Source organism: Poecilia reticulata, linkage group LG15, assembly GCF_000633615.1.
Source record: "Poecilia reticulata strain Guanapo linkage group LG15, Guppy_female_1.0+MT, whole genome shotgun sequence".
In the NCBI taxonomy this organism is placed as follows: domain Eukaryota; kingdom Metazoa; phylum Chordata; class Actinopteri; order Cyprinodontiformes; family Poeciliidae; genus Poecilia; species Poecilia reticulata.
The window spans coordinates 1,833,304-1,848,127 of record NC_024345.1 but is presented as its reverse complement, the minus strand read 5'-3'; the positions used below and the strand labels follow the sequence as shown (position 1 = coordinate 1,848,127).

General features: G+C 39.1%; 1 protein-coding gene across 2 annotated transcripts in view; it reads left to right on the top strand.

Moving 5' to 3' along the window:
- abch1 (ATP-binding cassette, sub-family H, member 1) overlaps positions 1 to 14,731 on the top strand; it is a 32,844-nt gene extending 18,113 nt beyond the window's left edge. For both annotated transcript variants that reach the window (XM_008428880.2, XM_008428881.2), the window contains exons 11-20: positions 1,859 to 1,959; positions 5,700 to 5,770; positions 5,856 to 5,905; positions 6,105 to 6,161; positions 6,761 to 6,831; positions 6,971 to 7,059; positions 8,675 to 8,778; positions 11,504 to 11,663; positions 12,549 to 12,653; positions 13,573 to 14,731. In XM_008428880.2, the coding sequence (XP_008427102.1) occupies positions 1,859 to 1,959; positions 5,700 to 5,770; positions 5,856 to 5,905; positions 6,105 to 6,161; positions 6,761 to 6,831; positions 6,971 to 7,059; positions 8,675 to 8,778; positions 11,504 to 11,663; positions 12,549 to 12,653; positions 13,573 to 13,679 (915 nt within the window). In that variant the 3' untranslated portion in view covers positions 13,680 to 14,731. The remainder of the gene's footprint in view (positions 1 to 1,858; positions 1,960 to 5,699; positions 5,771 to 5,855; positions 5,906 to 6,104; positions 6,162 to 6,760; positions 6,832 to 6,970; positions 7,060 to 8,674; positions 8,779 to 11,503; positions 11,664 to 12,548; positions 12,654 to 13,572) is intronic.
- Positions 14,732 to 14,824: the final 93 nt, after the last annotated feature.

Genomic DNA, 14,824 nt, shown 5'->3' with positions numbered 1-14,824 from the left:
TTTTACAAATTTTGTTTTCCTAGCTTTTTTATACCTTAAGAAAATAAAAAAAAAGGAAAAAAATACAGACACAAAGAATCATAATTAAGGCATGGAAGGGTTAAAATAAGTTGATCTGAAATACTTTAATCACAGGTTTTGTCTTGACACGACTATCATTACAGCGAATTAACAACCAAACAGAAATCTCCTTACTTTTTATCTATAGTTCCTTTGAAGGCAGCAGTTACTGTACTTAGTAATTTTAATGTGCAGGTGTGTGTGCGTGCGTGTGTGTGTGTGTTTTGTTTAAATCTTAACCAACAGAGTTTCAGTTCTCCTTCCCAACAGACACTTCAGACTTCCCTTCTTCTAGGAAAGTTTCGTTCTGTTTGTGGAGGAACCGAAACCTTTTAGTCCACTGTAGTGCTGCACATGTACCACACAGAGTATGAACTGACACACATTGTCACAGATTATGAGAGTTTTCAGAATAGCGTAGTTTTTATTTCAGGTCATTGTTAAATCAGATTTTCTTGACCCAGATAAACTTTCAAACGCTGAAATCACGTTTACCATTACAAGTCCTTCCATATTTCCAGCCCAATGTGTTGCTGGAACCTTTACGGTATGTTTTTTTTAGACTCATCTTATTCCCAAACCTGCTTGGGTTCTGCTAGACCTGAGTCCTGCATTTGATACAGTAGGTCATAAAAGCACCACTGGTTCTTCTGGATCGACGTTGGTGGTCCAGCTCTTTCAGTGGTTCACCTCAAAACAAGATCATTTTTATCTTCAAATTATTTTCTTTCATCCTCTATATTTTTGACCCCAGTCCTGTTTTCTTAGTTTTCTCAAAAAGCTACAGATTATCTCCAAGCTCTCATTCTCACCGTCAGCGATAGAATAGAAATTTCTCATCATAAGCAGCGGCAGATCAGAAGGTGTTAGTTTCTGTACTTTTTTCGTCTGGCGCCCAGCATGCAGCATTTTACTAAATGTGTCAAGCTCTGTGTGTTTCTCTTGGTTCTGATCTCCGTTTAAACAATCATGAATCACTTCTTCCATGTCTTCATTATTTCACAATTAGACTACTGCAGAGTATTTTATATCCATTGTCCTCAGTCTCAGTTATTCCGCCTGCAGATCGCTGTAGCCTCTTGGCATTGGTTTGCAGTCTATTTTAGAGTTTGTTTTAAGATTCTGATTAAGGCCCGAAATGGGTAAACCACAGTGTATGTTGCCAGATCACATCTCTAACAGAAAAGAGATAAAGGCTCTTCAGTCTGTAGAGTCCTCTTCCCGTTGATGTATAAAGTGCTCCTTTGGTCTCGGGCTTTAAGTCCTGGAGACCAAAGGAGACCTGGAATCAAGAGATCTATGCTAAAATTTTACCTTTATTACATTTTCACAATGTTCTCTTTGCTGTTCGTGTGTCTGTTTCACATTGTTACCTTCCCCGGAGGATTTTCTCTATCTTTCAAAAAGTTTTTTTTTTTTATACAAAAAAAGACATAACAATTACTGAGGTAATTATTTTAGGAAGGTGACAAAATGTTGCTTACTGGTGCAAGTCCAGTAGTTTGTAGCTGGATTTTAAAATATATACATATGTAATGCGCAGCATCAAACTGGATTTAAATGTGCTGTGCACAAAAGTAAAACTAAAACATACAGGATGTCGATCCTCCAGGACCCACTTTGGCCCTAGAGACTTTCTGCTTTTTAGGTAGTTGAACCATTGGGGAAATAAAACTTACAATTAGGTCCAGGCCTAAGACTGTAGTGAAGTTTCACTTCAAATAGCAGAAAATGAAACAACAACCATATATATAAACTGCTCTTGTTTTTTTTTCTCCCTTTTTTTTTGGATTTACAGGTTCCCCTGCCCCACAAGGAGGCGTTCGAAGGGGTCCATAAAGGGGAGTACTGGGGCGTCATCGGCTTCGGACAGAACTTCACCAATTACTTGACTAAACGGTAAGATGATGTCTAATGACATTACTTCATTTGAATACATCTGGTTTTGATCACACTGCGTGAGTCATCCTGAAGGTGTCAAATCTTGAACTCCGGTAGCTGAATACCAAAGTTTGGGTGAAATGCACAAAATATTAATATGATACTATTAATATCATTAATAGTATTATTACTATTAATGATGTTAATTATACTGAAAAAAAAATAGACATAAAGACCTAACCGGAGTAAAATATAGATATAGAAAAATATCATTAAACGACAATAAAATCAGAATATGTTCCTGAAATTAATTTTAAACTGGTTTAAAAGTAGAAGTACAGCAGTCAGTCAGCCACTGATTATTATTTTCTTGACCAGGAATCAACAGATCAAATTAAACAGATTTTTTTTCTTTCATTTGTTAAATGCTTCAAAACTTAGACTCTCAATTTTAGTTTGTAAATGATCAGATAATGATTGTGTAATTTTTATAATAACTAAAGGTAACATAGTTGCTTGATTGTGCCTGGAAAGTACACAGTACAGCCCCTTTAATGTTTTACAGTCCTTGGAAATAATATTCATAATTCATAAAATGCAGGTCACACCTCAAAACCGCAGAATATGTGCGGTTTTGCTTTGAATGACTGTTAACATGGAGGGCAAACACATTATATCACATTATGCGTTTATTTAAACTAAAATAATGTCATAAAAGAATTATAATTATCTTTAACAAAAGCAACTTTAGCAGACGATCTCTTGTTTGACTGATTGGTCGTATTAATTCCTCTGTAAGTCGTTCTGTTTGTTTTGGAGAGCCGAGTGGAGCTCTGTGACGTTCGTAACTCTACCCCACCCTTCGCTAAAAGCTCTCGCGTTTCTCCGCTCGGCTATTGTTACATGTCAGATACTCATCTACTGCCATCGGGAGTCTCCTCCGCACTTCTGCAAGATGCGTACAGTTTCCTGCAGAGGTATTCGATCCCCTGGGTGTTTTTCACATTCTGTCATGTTATGATGCCTTAAACTTCTCCATTGTCGGATAGAGGAACACAACGCAGCAGTGAAGAAGAGCGAAAGGATTTGTGATTATTAAGTTTAGTTGTTTTGTTTTGTTTTGTGTTGTTATGTATATATATATTCAGCCCTTTTCACTCAGAATTTTGTAATTGGAGCCACACTTCGACTCCGGTTACAGCGCCGCATGACATAATAGTGTAATAAAATTGGGCTATAGACATAGAATGTAATAAAACATAATTAAGACCGCATTATGTAAGTCGGTGCAAAATGTAATAAAATCCTTGAACGCATTTTTGAATTGTTTTGCTTTGAACGACGTGTAGGTTGATACCGAGAGTTCTGGTCTGAAAAGGAAAATAAGTTATCAGAAGTTCATTTATTGGCCAAAATTTCAATTTAGAAGGATCTACAGCATGATCAGAATTATAATTATGAACACTAATATAAATATATATGTAATAAAACATGACTGAACAGCTACCTGTAAAAAAAAAAGTTTCTCCTGACTCCATGGTTTAGCTGCATTTATTGAAAGCTTCTGAAAACACATGTTTCTCGTCCTGTTTTCCTTCCCTTCCTCTCCTCTGTCACCATGAGGGTTTCGGTTTCACAAACCGGTGCTCTTGTTGTTGTTCATCTGCAATGGCCAGGATGCTGTGAGTCAAACAGGTGTTCAGTCGTCATGTAAACACCCTACTTACCTACCTGCCGGTTCGGACCGGCTCTGCTGAATCACGCCGCGGTGTCAAACAAAAAAAAAAAACGAATTCCAGTAGCTCATGGCTAAAGAGAAGAAAGTTCACCACACACACATTTACGTACTGGCTTGGAGATATATGTGGAGATGTATGTGCAGGAAACCACCTCACCGGTCTGGTTGTGAAACTTGTTACCCTGCCGTTAGTTTGACCTTTCTGACCTTTGACCTACTATATGTGCAGTAGGGCCGCTCAGCAGATATCAACATGATTGTCCACAGCTGAAAGGGGAATGAATGTTTTGTTTATAACCAGACATGTTTTTATGGGTAATGTGGTTTTCAATCAGGCTAACAATAACAATTAGTGAGAAAAACAACTTTAAAATGCTACAACTTAACATAACTATACTTCCTGATTATCCTACCAGCAGTAAAACGATATGCCAACATTGTTTGTTTTCTTGGAACTATTTCTCTTGAGTCTCACTTTGAGTCACTAAAGTTCATCGGAGCTGCTGTCATGTGAACATGAGTCAGAGTCCCCAGTTTTTGTTTTCTGTGCGCCGGATTTGCAGGTCGCCATTCTGGTCCTTCCTGTCCTTAAAACACCTAGGCGGGTTCTGGGTTTAGGGGGTCAGCCAATCAGACGGCGGTTTTCTCTGAGCCACGTGGCGCTGATGTGACTGACCTGCTCGAGTAAAACAAAAGGTGTTCGGCTTCCACGTCCTCTGGCTTTGACAAAACAGGGTCGCATGCAGGGTCGCAAGCAGATTTGAAGACAATTAGCCTTTAAAGGTGTCTTTGATGTTTTAAGACATAGATTTAAAATACACACCCACGTGTAGAATATTTGTTTTTTCTAATGAAGCCCCCTCTGTCTTACTTATCAGTCCTTCAGGCATATCAATGCTCCTAGACTCAAGAGATGAGCCAGTGTTGTGTGTTCTCTGAAGAGAAAATGTAGAACAGGTCTGTATTTGATGTGAATTTTTGGGGGTTTGTTACCAGAAGCCTGTCATTAGCACACAACAATTAATATAACCGATGAATGGGCCAGCCAATAAATTGGATCAATTTCCTTCATTTTAGTTGATCGGCGATCATTCGATTGTTGAGAAACCGATCTGATCTACCTTCCTCTGTTCTGCTGTGAGAGAGGGCCGACTGACAGACCCACCCACCGCATCATGACCGCACGCTCACAGCTAACAATAATCACCACACTGCTGCCAACTTGGCAACAAGGTTGCCATGTTTAGCCACTTTTTACACAACAAACATCAGTATCATTTAAAAAGGCAAAATGATTATTTTTGCTGAAATTAAAATGCAATTTATATGCTGAGCATAAGTTTATAGCATGTTTTCAGTCTGAGTTAAAAACATGTCTTGAGTTTTCTCTGGTTGGACGGAGATGTTTATCTGTAGATCTATTGATTTGACTGAAAGCAGAAGAAGTTTGGCTGACAGACTCTCAGACTCGCCGTCGGTGGAATATTTAGCCTGGCTGACCTTTCAAGTTCCTGTTTGGTGAAACAGACCTGCAGCTACACACTCATCCCTTAATGCATTAATTACTACAACCGTTTATATTTTAATAAAACATCACCTTGATATTTAATTAGAGCTTAACAAAAGAAGCAAGCGAAGAGAATATCCAGAAACAAAAAGCATAATAAGCAAAAGATTGGTTTGAAAAAAGAGTAAGATGAATATGAGCTTATTTTTGACTTATCCCGGCATTACCTGATTATTAGCTGCATTACAATAAGGAGAAAATAATCAATCAATCAAGTTTATTTGCATGGCACATTTCAGCAACAAGGTAGTTCAAAGTGCTTTATGTCATAAAAACACACAAAAAAAAGTCAGAATAACATCGTCCCGTCACCAATTTGAGTCTGTCGAGTGCCACCAGCAAAATCATGAATACACATCAACTATGTTGGTCAGTGTTCCATTTATTATGGTTATAAAGCAACTCTAAACAGGTGGGTTTTGAGCCTTTATTTAAAGAAACCTTGTTTTGCAGAATTCTGCAGCGGCAGGTTTCCAAGGAAGTGATCGACGGAGGATCGGTGCACGTCTGGCTGGACCTGACCAGTGAGACACACTTTTGTTTTTAGTGTTACTTTTGTTCGCTTTGGCGTAAAACATTGAATTAACCTGAAGCTTTGTCGTTGAACAGATCGACAGATCGGCCTCATGCTACAGAAGCAGCTGCACCAGGCGTTTCAGGTACAACATGATGCCTCAACGAAAGCTGGATAAATTTCACCGAATGAGTGACCTTCCTCTTTTAATGTCGGTTGTTATTCTTGTTCCCCAAACTTTTGTTTTACCAAACAGAAACTATAAAATTTCCTGCTTCCTGATCAAACCATTGTTATGATTTTGTGTGAGGTCAATATCAACATTATTTATTTTCTGTCTGCAGGCCTTTGTGGATTATAAAATGGGCGCTTTGGCGTACCTGGCTGCTCTACCGATAAAAGTAAGAGACCGTAAGGAAAATTACATAAGAACATATAAATTATGGGTAATTATCGTATCATTAAACACGACACGATAAATATATTTTACGATATTTATCAATAAGTATCACATTTAACAATACTTGTATTGTTAAGTATGACGGAAAATTATTTTCAGTCACTCATTGTGGAAAGTTTCTGATCACCATTTGAGTTTTGATTTATCGTTGTCATGATAAATGTCAGTTAATAAAAATAAATGCAAAAAACAAAACTGACAGTTTGGGAAGAAATGTTCATTTTTGCCATTTTCTCCACTAAAGTTACAATAAATATCAGTAAATTAGAAAATATGATTAAATGCAATTGCTGAGTTTTGAATGTTTTCCTAGAGCAATAGTTGCGTTTGTGGCACTTTGAATGTCGTGCCATGCAGAACTTTTATACCTAAAAGGTAATAAATAGTTTTTTTTATTTCTATAATAATCTTTATCGTTATCACAATAGTATCACGGTAAAATTAGAGGTCCATATCACCCACTCTAATCATCAACAGTGTGAGATGGTTGTGCTGTTTGCTGCATCAGATAGAATGAAATCCTTTCTGGTCATTTCCTAGTTTGAAGAGCCGATCTACGGAAGCCTGGACATGGATTTTACCACCTATGTGACTCCAGGAGCTGTCCTGAGGTCAGTGATGAGCGGGCCGCTCTGGCTTTGTGTTGTTTGCGGCAGAATTTATATATTTATGACCTTTACTATGGCACATCACTGGGAAACACTTAAAGGAACAAATCCCTCTTTGTCTGACTGGCCTCTGTTCCTGCAGCATCTCCTTCTACCTGGCTGTGGGTCTGACAGCGCTCTCCTTCGTCCTGGAGAGGAAAGAGGGGCTTCTGGACAGGTGCTGGGTCGCAGGTGAGAAACCAAACCTTCATTTGCTCTGATAGCAGCACACAAGTTCATAAGTCTCAGTTTCAGCTCTTTGCTCATGTTAGGAATCATCGTTACCTTCAGAATATTGGGAATCATTAACAGGGAGGGGCATTTTTTGTATCGTTTATCATTTATTGTGAAAAATCTTTTCTCACCATTAGAATTTTGATTGTTGTCATGATAAATCTAATTTAAAGCTAATCAAAGACATGATTTTCAACTATTTTAGACACTCAAAGTGGTTGTGGAGAGCATCCATGAATAAAGATTTCTCTCAGCAGCAAAGCGGTCTTTTTATTTTGCACATGTTAGATAAGAAGTTTTGGTGGTCGCCTTTGAGCCCCGGTATAAACATAGTGTTTATTTTCAAGAAATCTGTGGGAAGAAAAAGACTCCATCACTTGATTATTTTTGTTTTATTTGAATAGAATTTGTTTTATTTAAATCTTTATTTGAATAGCACCTTTGAAAGTGAATGCAAGTGAATGTGATCCATTACTAGAAACAAGTGAAGACTTTATTTATATAGAAAAAAAGAAAAAAAAGAATATAAAATCAAAAATATTTCTAACACTTAACAAACTATTATTTGGACATTACAAATAACAAATAAATACAAGTGAAAATGCCAAAATAGATAAAAACATAAAATGATACAGAATTTTAGATTTTCTACAAAACCTAAAATTTAACATCCGACATCATTATTTGTCTGAAAAATTAAAGCTGGTGTTATCAATAACTATAGTGTATAAAAGAAGCTGGATTAAAGTTCGTCTTTATCTTACTTTTTTTAAAAATGTGATGCTTTTCACAGTTTGGCTTAGAAAAGAAAGTGGTTGTTAACAATCTCCAGATCTATTGAAATCTTTAAAAGTTGTAAAAGTGAGGCTGCCACGCGTGAATTGATGAAAATCCAGGCGACGCATCATTTCGGTGTAATTTGACACATGGCCAGTAGAGGGAGTAACATGATCACAGTGAGGGTGAAGACGAGGGTGATGCCAACAGAAAACTCTGAACAATTGTATTCAGTCGCTTCTTCTTTTTTTATTTAGAAAAATCACACTCATTTTGGTCGATAATCTGATGAATCTGAATTTATTGAATTCATTGTTTGGTAGTGTTTGAACAGGATTTAGTTGTAGCAAGCTGTTGCTTTTCTATTCTACTGGCTCAAAGTGAGGCAGAATAGAATCGTAGTAAAGATGAATAAGAGGAGATTATTTCAGGGCTTAAATTTGACTTATTTTTCTTATTTATGTTTTCTTGATTTGATTAAGAAAAAAATGTCCTCTAATTTTATTAAATAGTCTGGAAATATACTGCTCAAAAAAATAAAGGGAACACTTAAGTATTCACTTAAGTGTTTAAGTGTTCCCTTTATTTTTTTGAGCAGTGGTATAATAATTTGGTCTCAGGTGGAAGTTGCCTCAAACTGCTATTCGGCAAAACATCGTGACAAAAGACATTTTCAGACAAGATAAAAATGAACCCGCATCGGAACGGCGTCACATCGACTGTTTCATTTTTAGTCTTTAAAAAGGTTTTCAGCTGCAGATTCATTAAATGCCCTTCTTGTTCTTCGCTCCACCAGGTGTGAGCTCCATGGAGACGATGCTGGCTCACCTCTTCTCCCAGCTCTTCGTCATCAGCGTTCAGATCATCCTGATGCTGCTCTTCGTCCTGCTCGTCTTCAAGGTTGGCTCGGGGAATAAACACTACACTAACACTAAACAATTTTATTGATCTAAATAAAAAAAACAGTTTAGACCAAAAGAAAGATTTTGGCAATTCTCAGAACCGACGTTTTCCATCCAGAGCTTGAGCCAATTTGCAAAAAGAGTATGAGCTCTGGACAAACGTGTCAAACTCGAGGCTCGGGGGCCAGATCTGGCCCACCGTATATTTTTATGTGGCCCTTTAGACTCGTCACACTAAACGACATCGATCAGGTGCTCCAGTTTTTTGAGGAAATGCTCACAAAATCAACAGCTACACACATTTTTTTCAGAGTACAGCAAATTTTCCCGCCAACAGTCAAAAACATTGGATTTAAATGATGCCAAGTCCCACCTGAAGGTGGCAATAGTTCTCACTTTTACTACACTTCTGTTCATACCTGTCAAGTCTCCCGTTTTGGCCAAGAAAGTACAGTGTTTTGTGTTTCCTGCTGTGCTCCCGTAATAATATTCTCCTGTCAATTTCCCATATTATGGCAGCTACGTCACCAGTCCTCCACTCTGGCGCTAACCCCTTCTCAAAAACAATTGGGATCGCTGTTAAAAAAGATGTTCAGGGTTACTTAATTTGAAGAAGTACTTATCGAATGCAAAAACAGCTGTTTGTTCATACTTTAACAGAGTGTTATCAATGCATCCTGGCATAACTGGCCCTTTGAGAACATTCCTAATCTTGATTTGGCCCAAAATAAAAACGAATCGCAGCTGCAACTCCAACAGAAGGAGGAGTTGAAGACAAATCCACAATACACTCATAAATGTTTGTTCTGCTTGTCACATAAAAGCCCAGAAACCGTAAAAGTGAGAAGGAAGAAAAACAACATGACCAAAGTCACCCCTAACATGGTTTGGTTTTGACATGTGGGAAACATGTCCGACACGTTGGAGGTTAATAATTTGCCAGCCTTCCCAGGCCTTTGCCGGGGTTCATTTGCATTTTTACTGCGTCGACAAAAACTCTGACTTCACCTGTGGCAAGTTGCAGAGACGTAATTATGTTAATAAGAATCCACTTCAGCCAGCAAACAGTTTTTCAATACCAGCTGTTTGTCTGAGATTTATTTTCCATTACGACGGCGCACTCTATGAGGAATCAGCGTTTCTTCTGCGTGTGCAACAGAGTCTGACGGTAGTGAAGGTCGAGTCTGGTGTGAGAACAACACACCATTACAACACGAGTCTGGATTGATCCACTCTGTGTGTGTGCGTGTGTGTGTGAGTGTGCATAAAATCAATAGAGAAAGAAGCTTTCAAACTGAGGAGGACAGAGTTTGAAGTCCATCTCTACAAAAAAATGGCAAAACCCCAAAGTTCTTGAACACACGTCCTCAATAAACTCATTGTTTTTCTTACCCTTAACAAAAGCGTGCGTGTTCTCCTCTCTGTGTGTGTGTGTACATGCGTGTGTGTGTGTGAGTGTATATATGCATGGCTCAGAACCGTGTTAATTAAGGTGCTGAAGTCCAAAGAGAGCGCCGCTTCATAAATCACTTCCTGCATCGCCCGTATCCAGGGATCGCTGCAGGATCGCCACCACAACAGCCCGCGATTGCTGTGGCAACCGTGTGGTCATGTGGCCTCTGGGTGCGGGTCTATTTTTGTACGTTGTCAAGGGAGACGGATAGTGTCTTAGAGCTCCGAGGAGCAACACAAACATTCCAGTCAACTTTGGAGAGTTTATCACCTCGACTCCTCGCAGCTGAGTCCTGCCCAAAACTCTGCCTGGTTTTCAGGATTCTCGTCTCGCCTCTAAATATTTACTCTTGTCGTTTCTTGTATTTGATTTTTTTTTGTTTTTATGCCGTATCATTGGAAGATTAGAACGTGTGCATCCCTGCAGATCTTTATTTTTGCCTGTTCCCACATTGTCCTTTTCTGATAAAATGAACTCCCTAAAACAGTTCATGGAAGCATTTCCAAAGTATGTTCTGGTTTGCAATCATGGTCTTTCTCTGCATGAAATTGGGATAATTACGCTTCTAATGATAGGAATGTATGTTTTTGGTTCCTTGAGATACTCCATAATGTTCGCTTGGGGCAATTATTGTATCGTTTATTGTGATAAATTTTAATTTATTGTTGTGATGATAAATCCCAATTAATAATAATAATAAAAAAACTGTCCATATTATCAGAATTGTTACTTTGTTCAATGAAAGTATCAATAAATACCAATACATCTGAAAACACAATTAAACCCAGTTACTGTGTGTTAATCCTATAGAAATCCTGTGGTTTTCAGTTTGACTCATCAATATGATGATTTTTACACTTTTTACTGTTTTCTTGTATAGCTTACTAAATGCACATTCCCAAATCAAAAATGGCTCCGCCTAACCCCACCATTCACATAATCACTGTGATGACAGGGAGCAGAGGGACAGCCTGTTTAGCAATAAAACGCCTCACCACTTCACCACAGCAAAAAGGTGCAATAATGTGAAAGTGATGTATTTAGCATTTATGGGTCATTTTTTTTAAAGGACTTGACCGCAGCAGTGAAGGCCACCTGGCAGCTGCTCCACTTCACTCTGGTGGCGGAAAGAGTGGCTGTTTGAACTCTCTGTGTGTTTGTGAACGGTTAAACACGATAAACCCTTTAAAAAAACACACATTGATGCATTGTGTTTGAGCTTGTTGCACTTCTTCGCCATACTATTCTTTTGCCCTCCTTGTTTTCACAGATGCCGAACGAAGGCTCCCTGTTTCTGGTCATATGTCTGATCGTGCTGCAGGGCGTCACGGGAATCTCCTTCGGCCTCGTCATCTCGGCGGGGATCGACGATGAGCAGAGCGCTAATCAGGCCGCCCTGGGCATCTTCTACCCTAACCTCATCCTGAGCGGTAAGCAGAGACTCGGGGAAAGTTTGTCGTAAAACCGCCTCACGTATCTGTCAGCCTGTCAGACTCCTAAAGCACAGCGGGAGACCGATTGCTCGAGTAAGTATGAGCCGCTGATTAAAGATCGTTGTGAGCGGGGTGTCGGCCAGCATGTGGGGACGATATTTGTTCAGAAGACGGGATCTGGAGATAGTTTAAGTGATCAACAATCATAGAAAAGAGCACATATTTCTGGATTTTGATGGTGAGGATACTGATAACAGGGCACACACATTGAGAATGTAAATGCCTGGTGATTGAATCCAAACAGGAAAGGCAGTGTCTGCCATTTCGTATTAAAATAAGAACCGTATTTAGCTAGGTGGGTATTTCTGAAACACCGGTCTCTCTCTGTGTGTATTCCTTGGACAATATATACTCGGATATACATTTAGCCTTCCTGTTTGCTGCTAAAAGTCTATGTGTCCTAGAAAATATGATTTCCTTTTAAATGATGCTCCACATTTTTATCCACTTCTCTAATACAGAAAATGGTTGACTTTGAGTTTTCGTCCTACAGTAAAAATAATTCCGACACAACAGATTGCTATTAGCCACCACATGGTTATGGATTGGTGCGGCGCGATCAGTGATTGGAAAAAAGATGTCTATTTCAAGTTTCTGTCATCTTGTACCAAACTGAAAATGAGGAAAACAGCAAAACCTACTAGAAAGAAAAAAAACATCCCTTCTTTGAAACCAAATCTAAAGAAATGAGTGATGACTTGAAAGTTTTCAATCGACGATGTAAATGTTTAAAAATGTTGTTTGCTATCAGAATCCAGACACGAGCTGCATTTTTTATTTACCCGACATCTTACCCTGCGTCCTCTCTGTCCTGTGCTGCAGGTATCATCTGGCCTGTGGAGTGCATCCCGTATCCTCTCCGCTACCTCAGCCTGGCTCTTCCTCAGACCTACGCTTCCGAATCCCTTCGCTGCATCATGTACAGAGGTAACATTTGTACAAACATTGACACGACTGTCGCGTGAGGCTCGGGTCAACAACTTAATTTCTAACTTCATCCACGACATGAGCATTGGATCTAAATCATTTATCAGCCTTCGGTTCTGGGTAACTCGGGTTCCTTGAACGTAACGTAAGGCTCTTGCTCTGTATGCCAATTTTTGTCATGACCTCACTTCACTTTGAGGAATATATTACCAAACAGCTGGAAGTAGTCTTCCTTTGCTTAGACATGATTTTGACTCAACTGTCTACAAATCTTGAAGATATTTCGGGTCCTTCACCTCCACGCTTGTCTTGATAATTTTTTTTCTATTGATCTTTAATTGGTATTTGATCTCTGGTATTTGATTGTCCCGTTCCAGAAGATTTGTAGAGTTTTCTTGGCCGCATGTCTAAAATCCGTCTACCTTAAAAATCCATCTCTGGATAATTTTTTTGAAGAAAGTCCCAGCACATTCGCCCATTCATTCTTTCTTCAGTGGAGAAGTCTGTCTGACCGATATGCAGAAAAACAACCCCACTCCGACTCCATTATCTTCTCACCGTTATATATTGTTTCTCGGACGATCTGTAGTGCCATTTCCACTGCAAATATGTTTTTTGTAAGGACGTCCAAATAGTTTGAAGAACATACACAGCAAGTAATTGATTCGCTTGTCCAGATGTTCTGAAGCGAATTTTAAACAAGCTTCATTGTGGTTTTTCTTCAATAGTGGAGTCTTGAGTAGTGAGTATACAAAAAATGCCAGGGCTGTTGAGCATATTTCTTACCGTTTACTTTAAAACATCCGCTGATAACAGAACTCTCTGAGCAAATTGTTGTTGGCTTTTCAGATTTTTTGTTTGACTTGTTTGCCGGAAATGTAATTTTAACATGTAGCTAACTCGGTAATCTTCTGCCCAGGCTGGGGTATGTCCGAGATGATGGTGTGGCGAGGTTTTGCCGTCACCCTGGGCTGGAACACGTTCTTCCTGATCCTGGCCACCGTTATCCTAAAGCTGAGAACGTGACATCCTCCGTCCCCTCGGAAGACACCATCCTGAGCGGAGGTGGATCAGGAGCCGACAACAATCCTTGGACCTCCCATCTGTAGAGGAGGCAAAGCAGAAGAAATAAAGAGGAAAAGGGGGAGAAGAGAGGAAGGGATCTCCCCCCTACTGGTCGTCTCTCTGACACACACTAATACACACACGCTGTCTGATCCTGCACCAGTTGGTTTGGTCTGTTCAAAGTCTAAATTCAAGATGCTGCAAGTAGAAAAAACAAAGTAGCAGCAGTCGATGTTCGTTCGCATTTCTACGTGCGTTTTCTCGAAAACCTTCATCCTGTGAACAGCCACGAACCAACTCAGGGTCACTTTTTGTTTCTTCTTTTATTTTGTTTTTGCCTTTTGACTTAATGCCGAGAGATTTTTCTGTTTTACACTTTAGAATAAATGAAGGCTGTATTGTCTGTTTTTTGATATAAAAAGAGAAAACGTATAAATATGTTGACTGTAACAGATGGCTATTTGAGGTTCATGCCGTCTGTGCTACAATGAAGATAAGACGGGCACTGGAGAAAATGAAGGAAACTTTAAAGAGGAGGAGCACAAAAATGAGAGAAACGTCTCTTTTCCAAGCAGGAAATTGAGATTATTGCACAATGAAATGTGAATGTAGAAGGAAGTAAAAAAGTGATGATTGCTTCTTATTTCCTCAGCCGTGAAGGCTTCTTCCCACAGCGTCTCCGTTTCTCTCACTGCTTGCTTGGTGTGTTTACGTTGAGCCCGCCGTTCCCGTCTGATTACGAAAGGAAGCGGTAACTGTTTGGTCTCGCTGCGTAACCAGGTGCTCAAAGCGTCATTCTTCTTCAGCTTTGGTCGATGGTGTTCCTTATAACTTTGTGCCTGTATCTCCTAATGGAGGGAAAATGTTAGTGATGGTGAATTAATTTTTTTATCTTTTTTCTGTCCTGCGACCTGATGTTTTTCATGAACTCTCTACTTTGCCGGACAGAGTGGGGGCTGTTCTCGAGCTGTCAGCATCCATGCTTCTTTTTTTTGTCACATAAAAAAGGAAAAAAAAAAAATAAAATAAACATTTGATCTAAAATGCTTTTGAACATATTTTTCCACAGTTGACACCAAATCCTAACAGACCAAACACGGTCACTT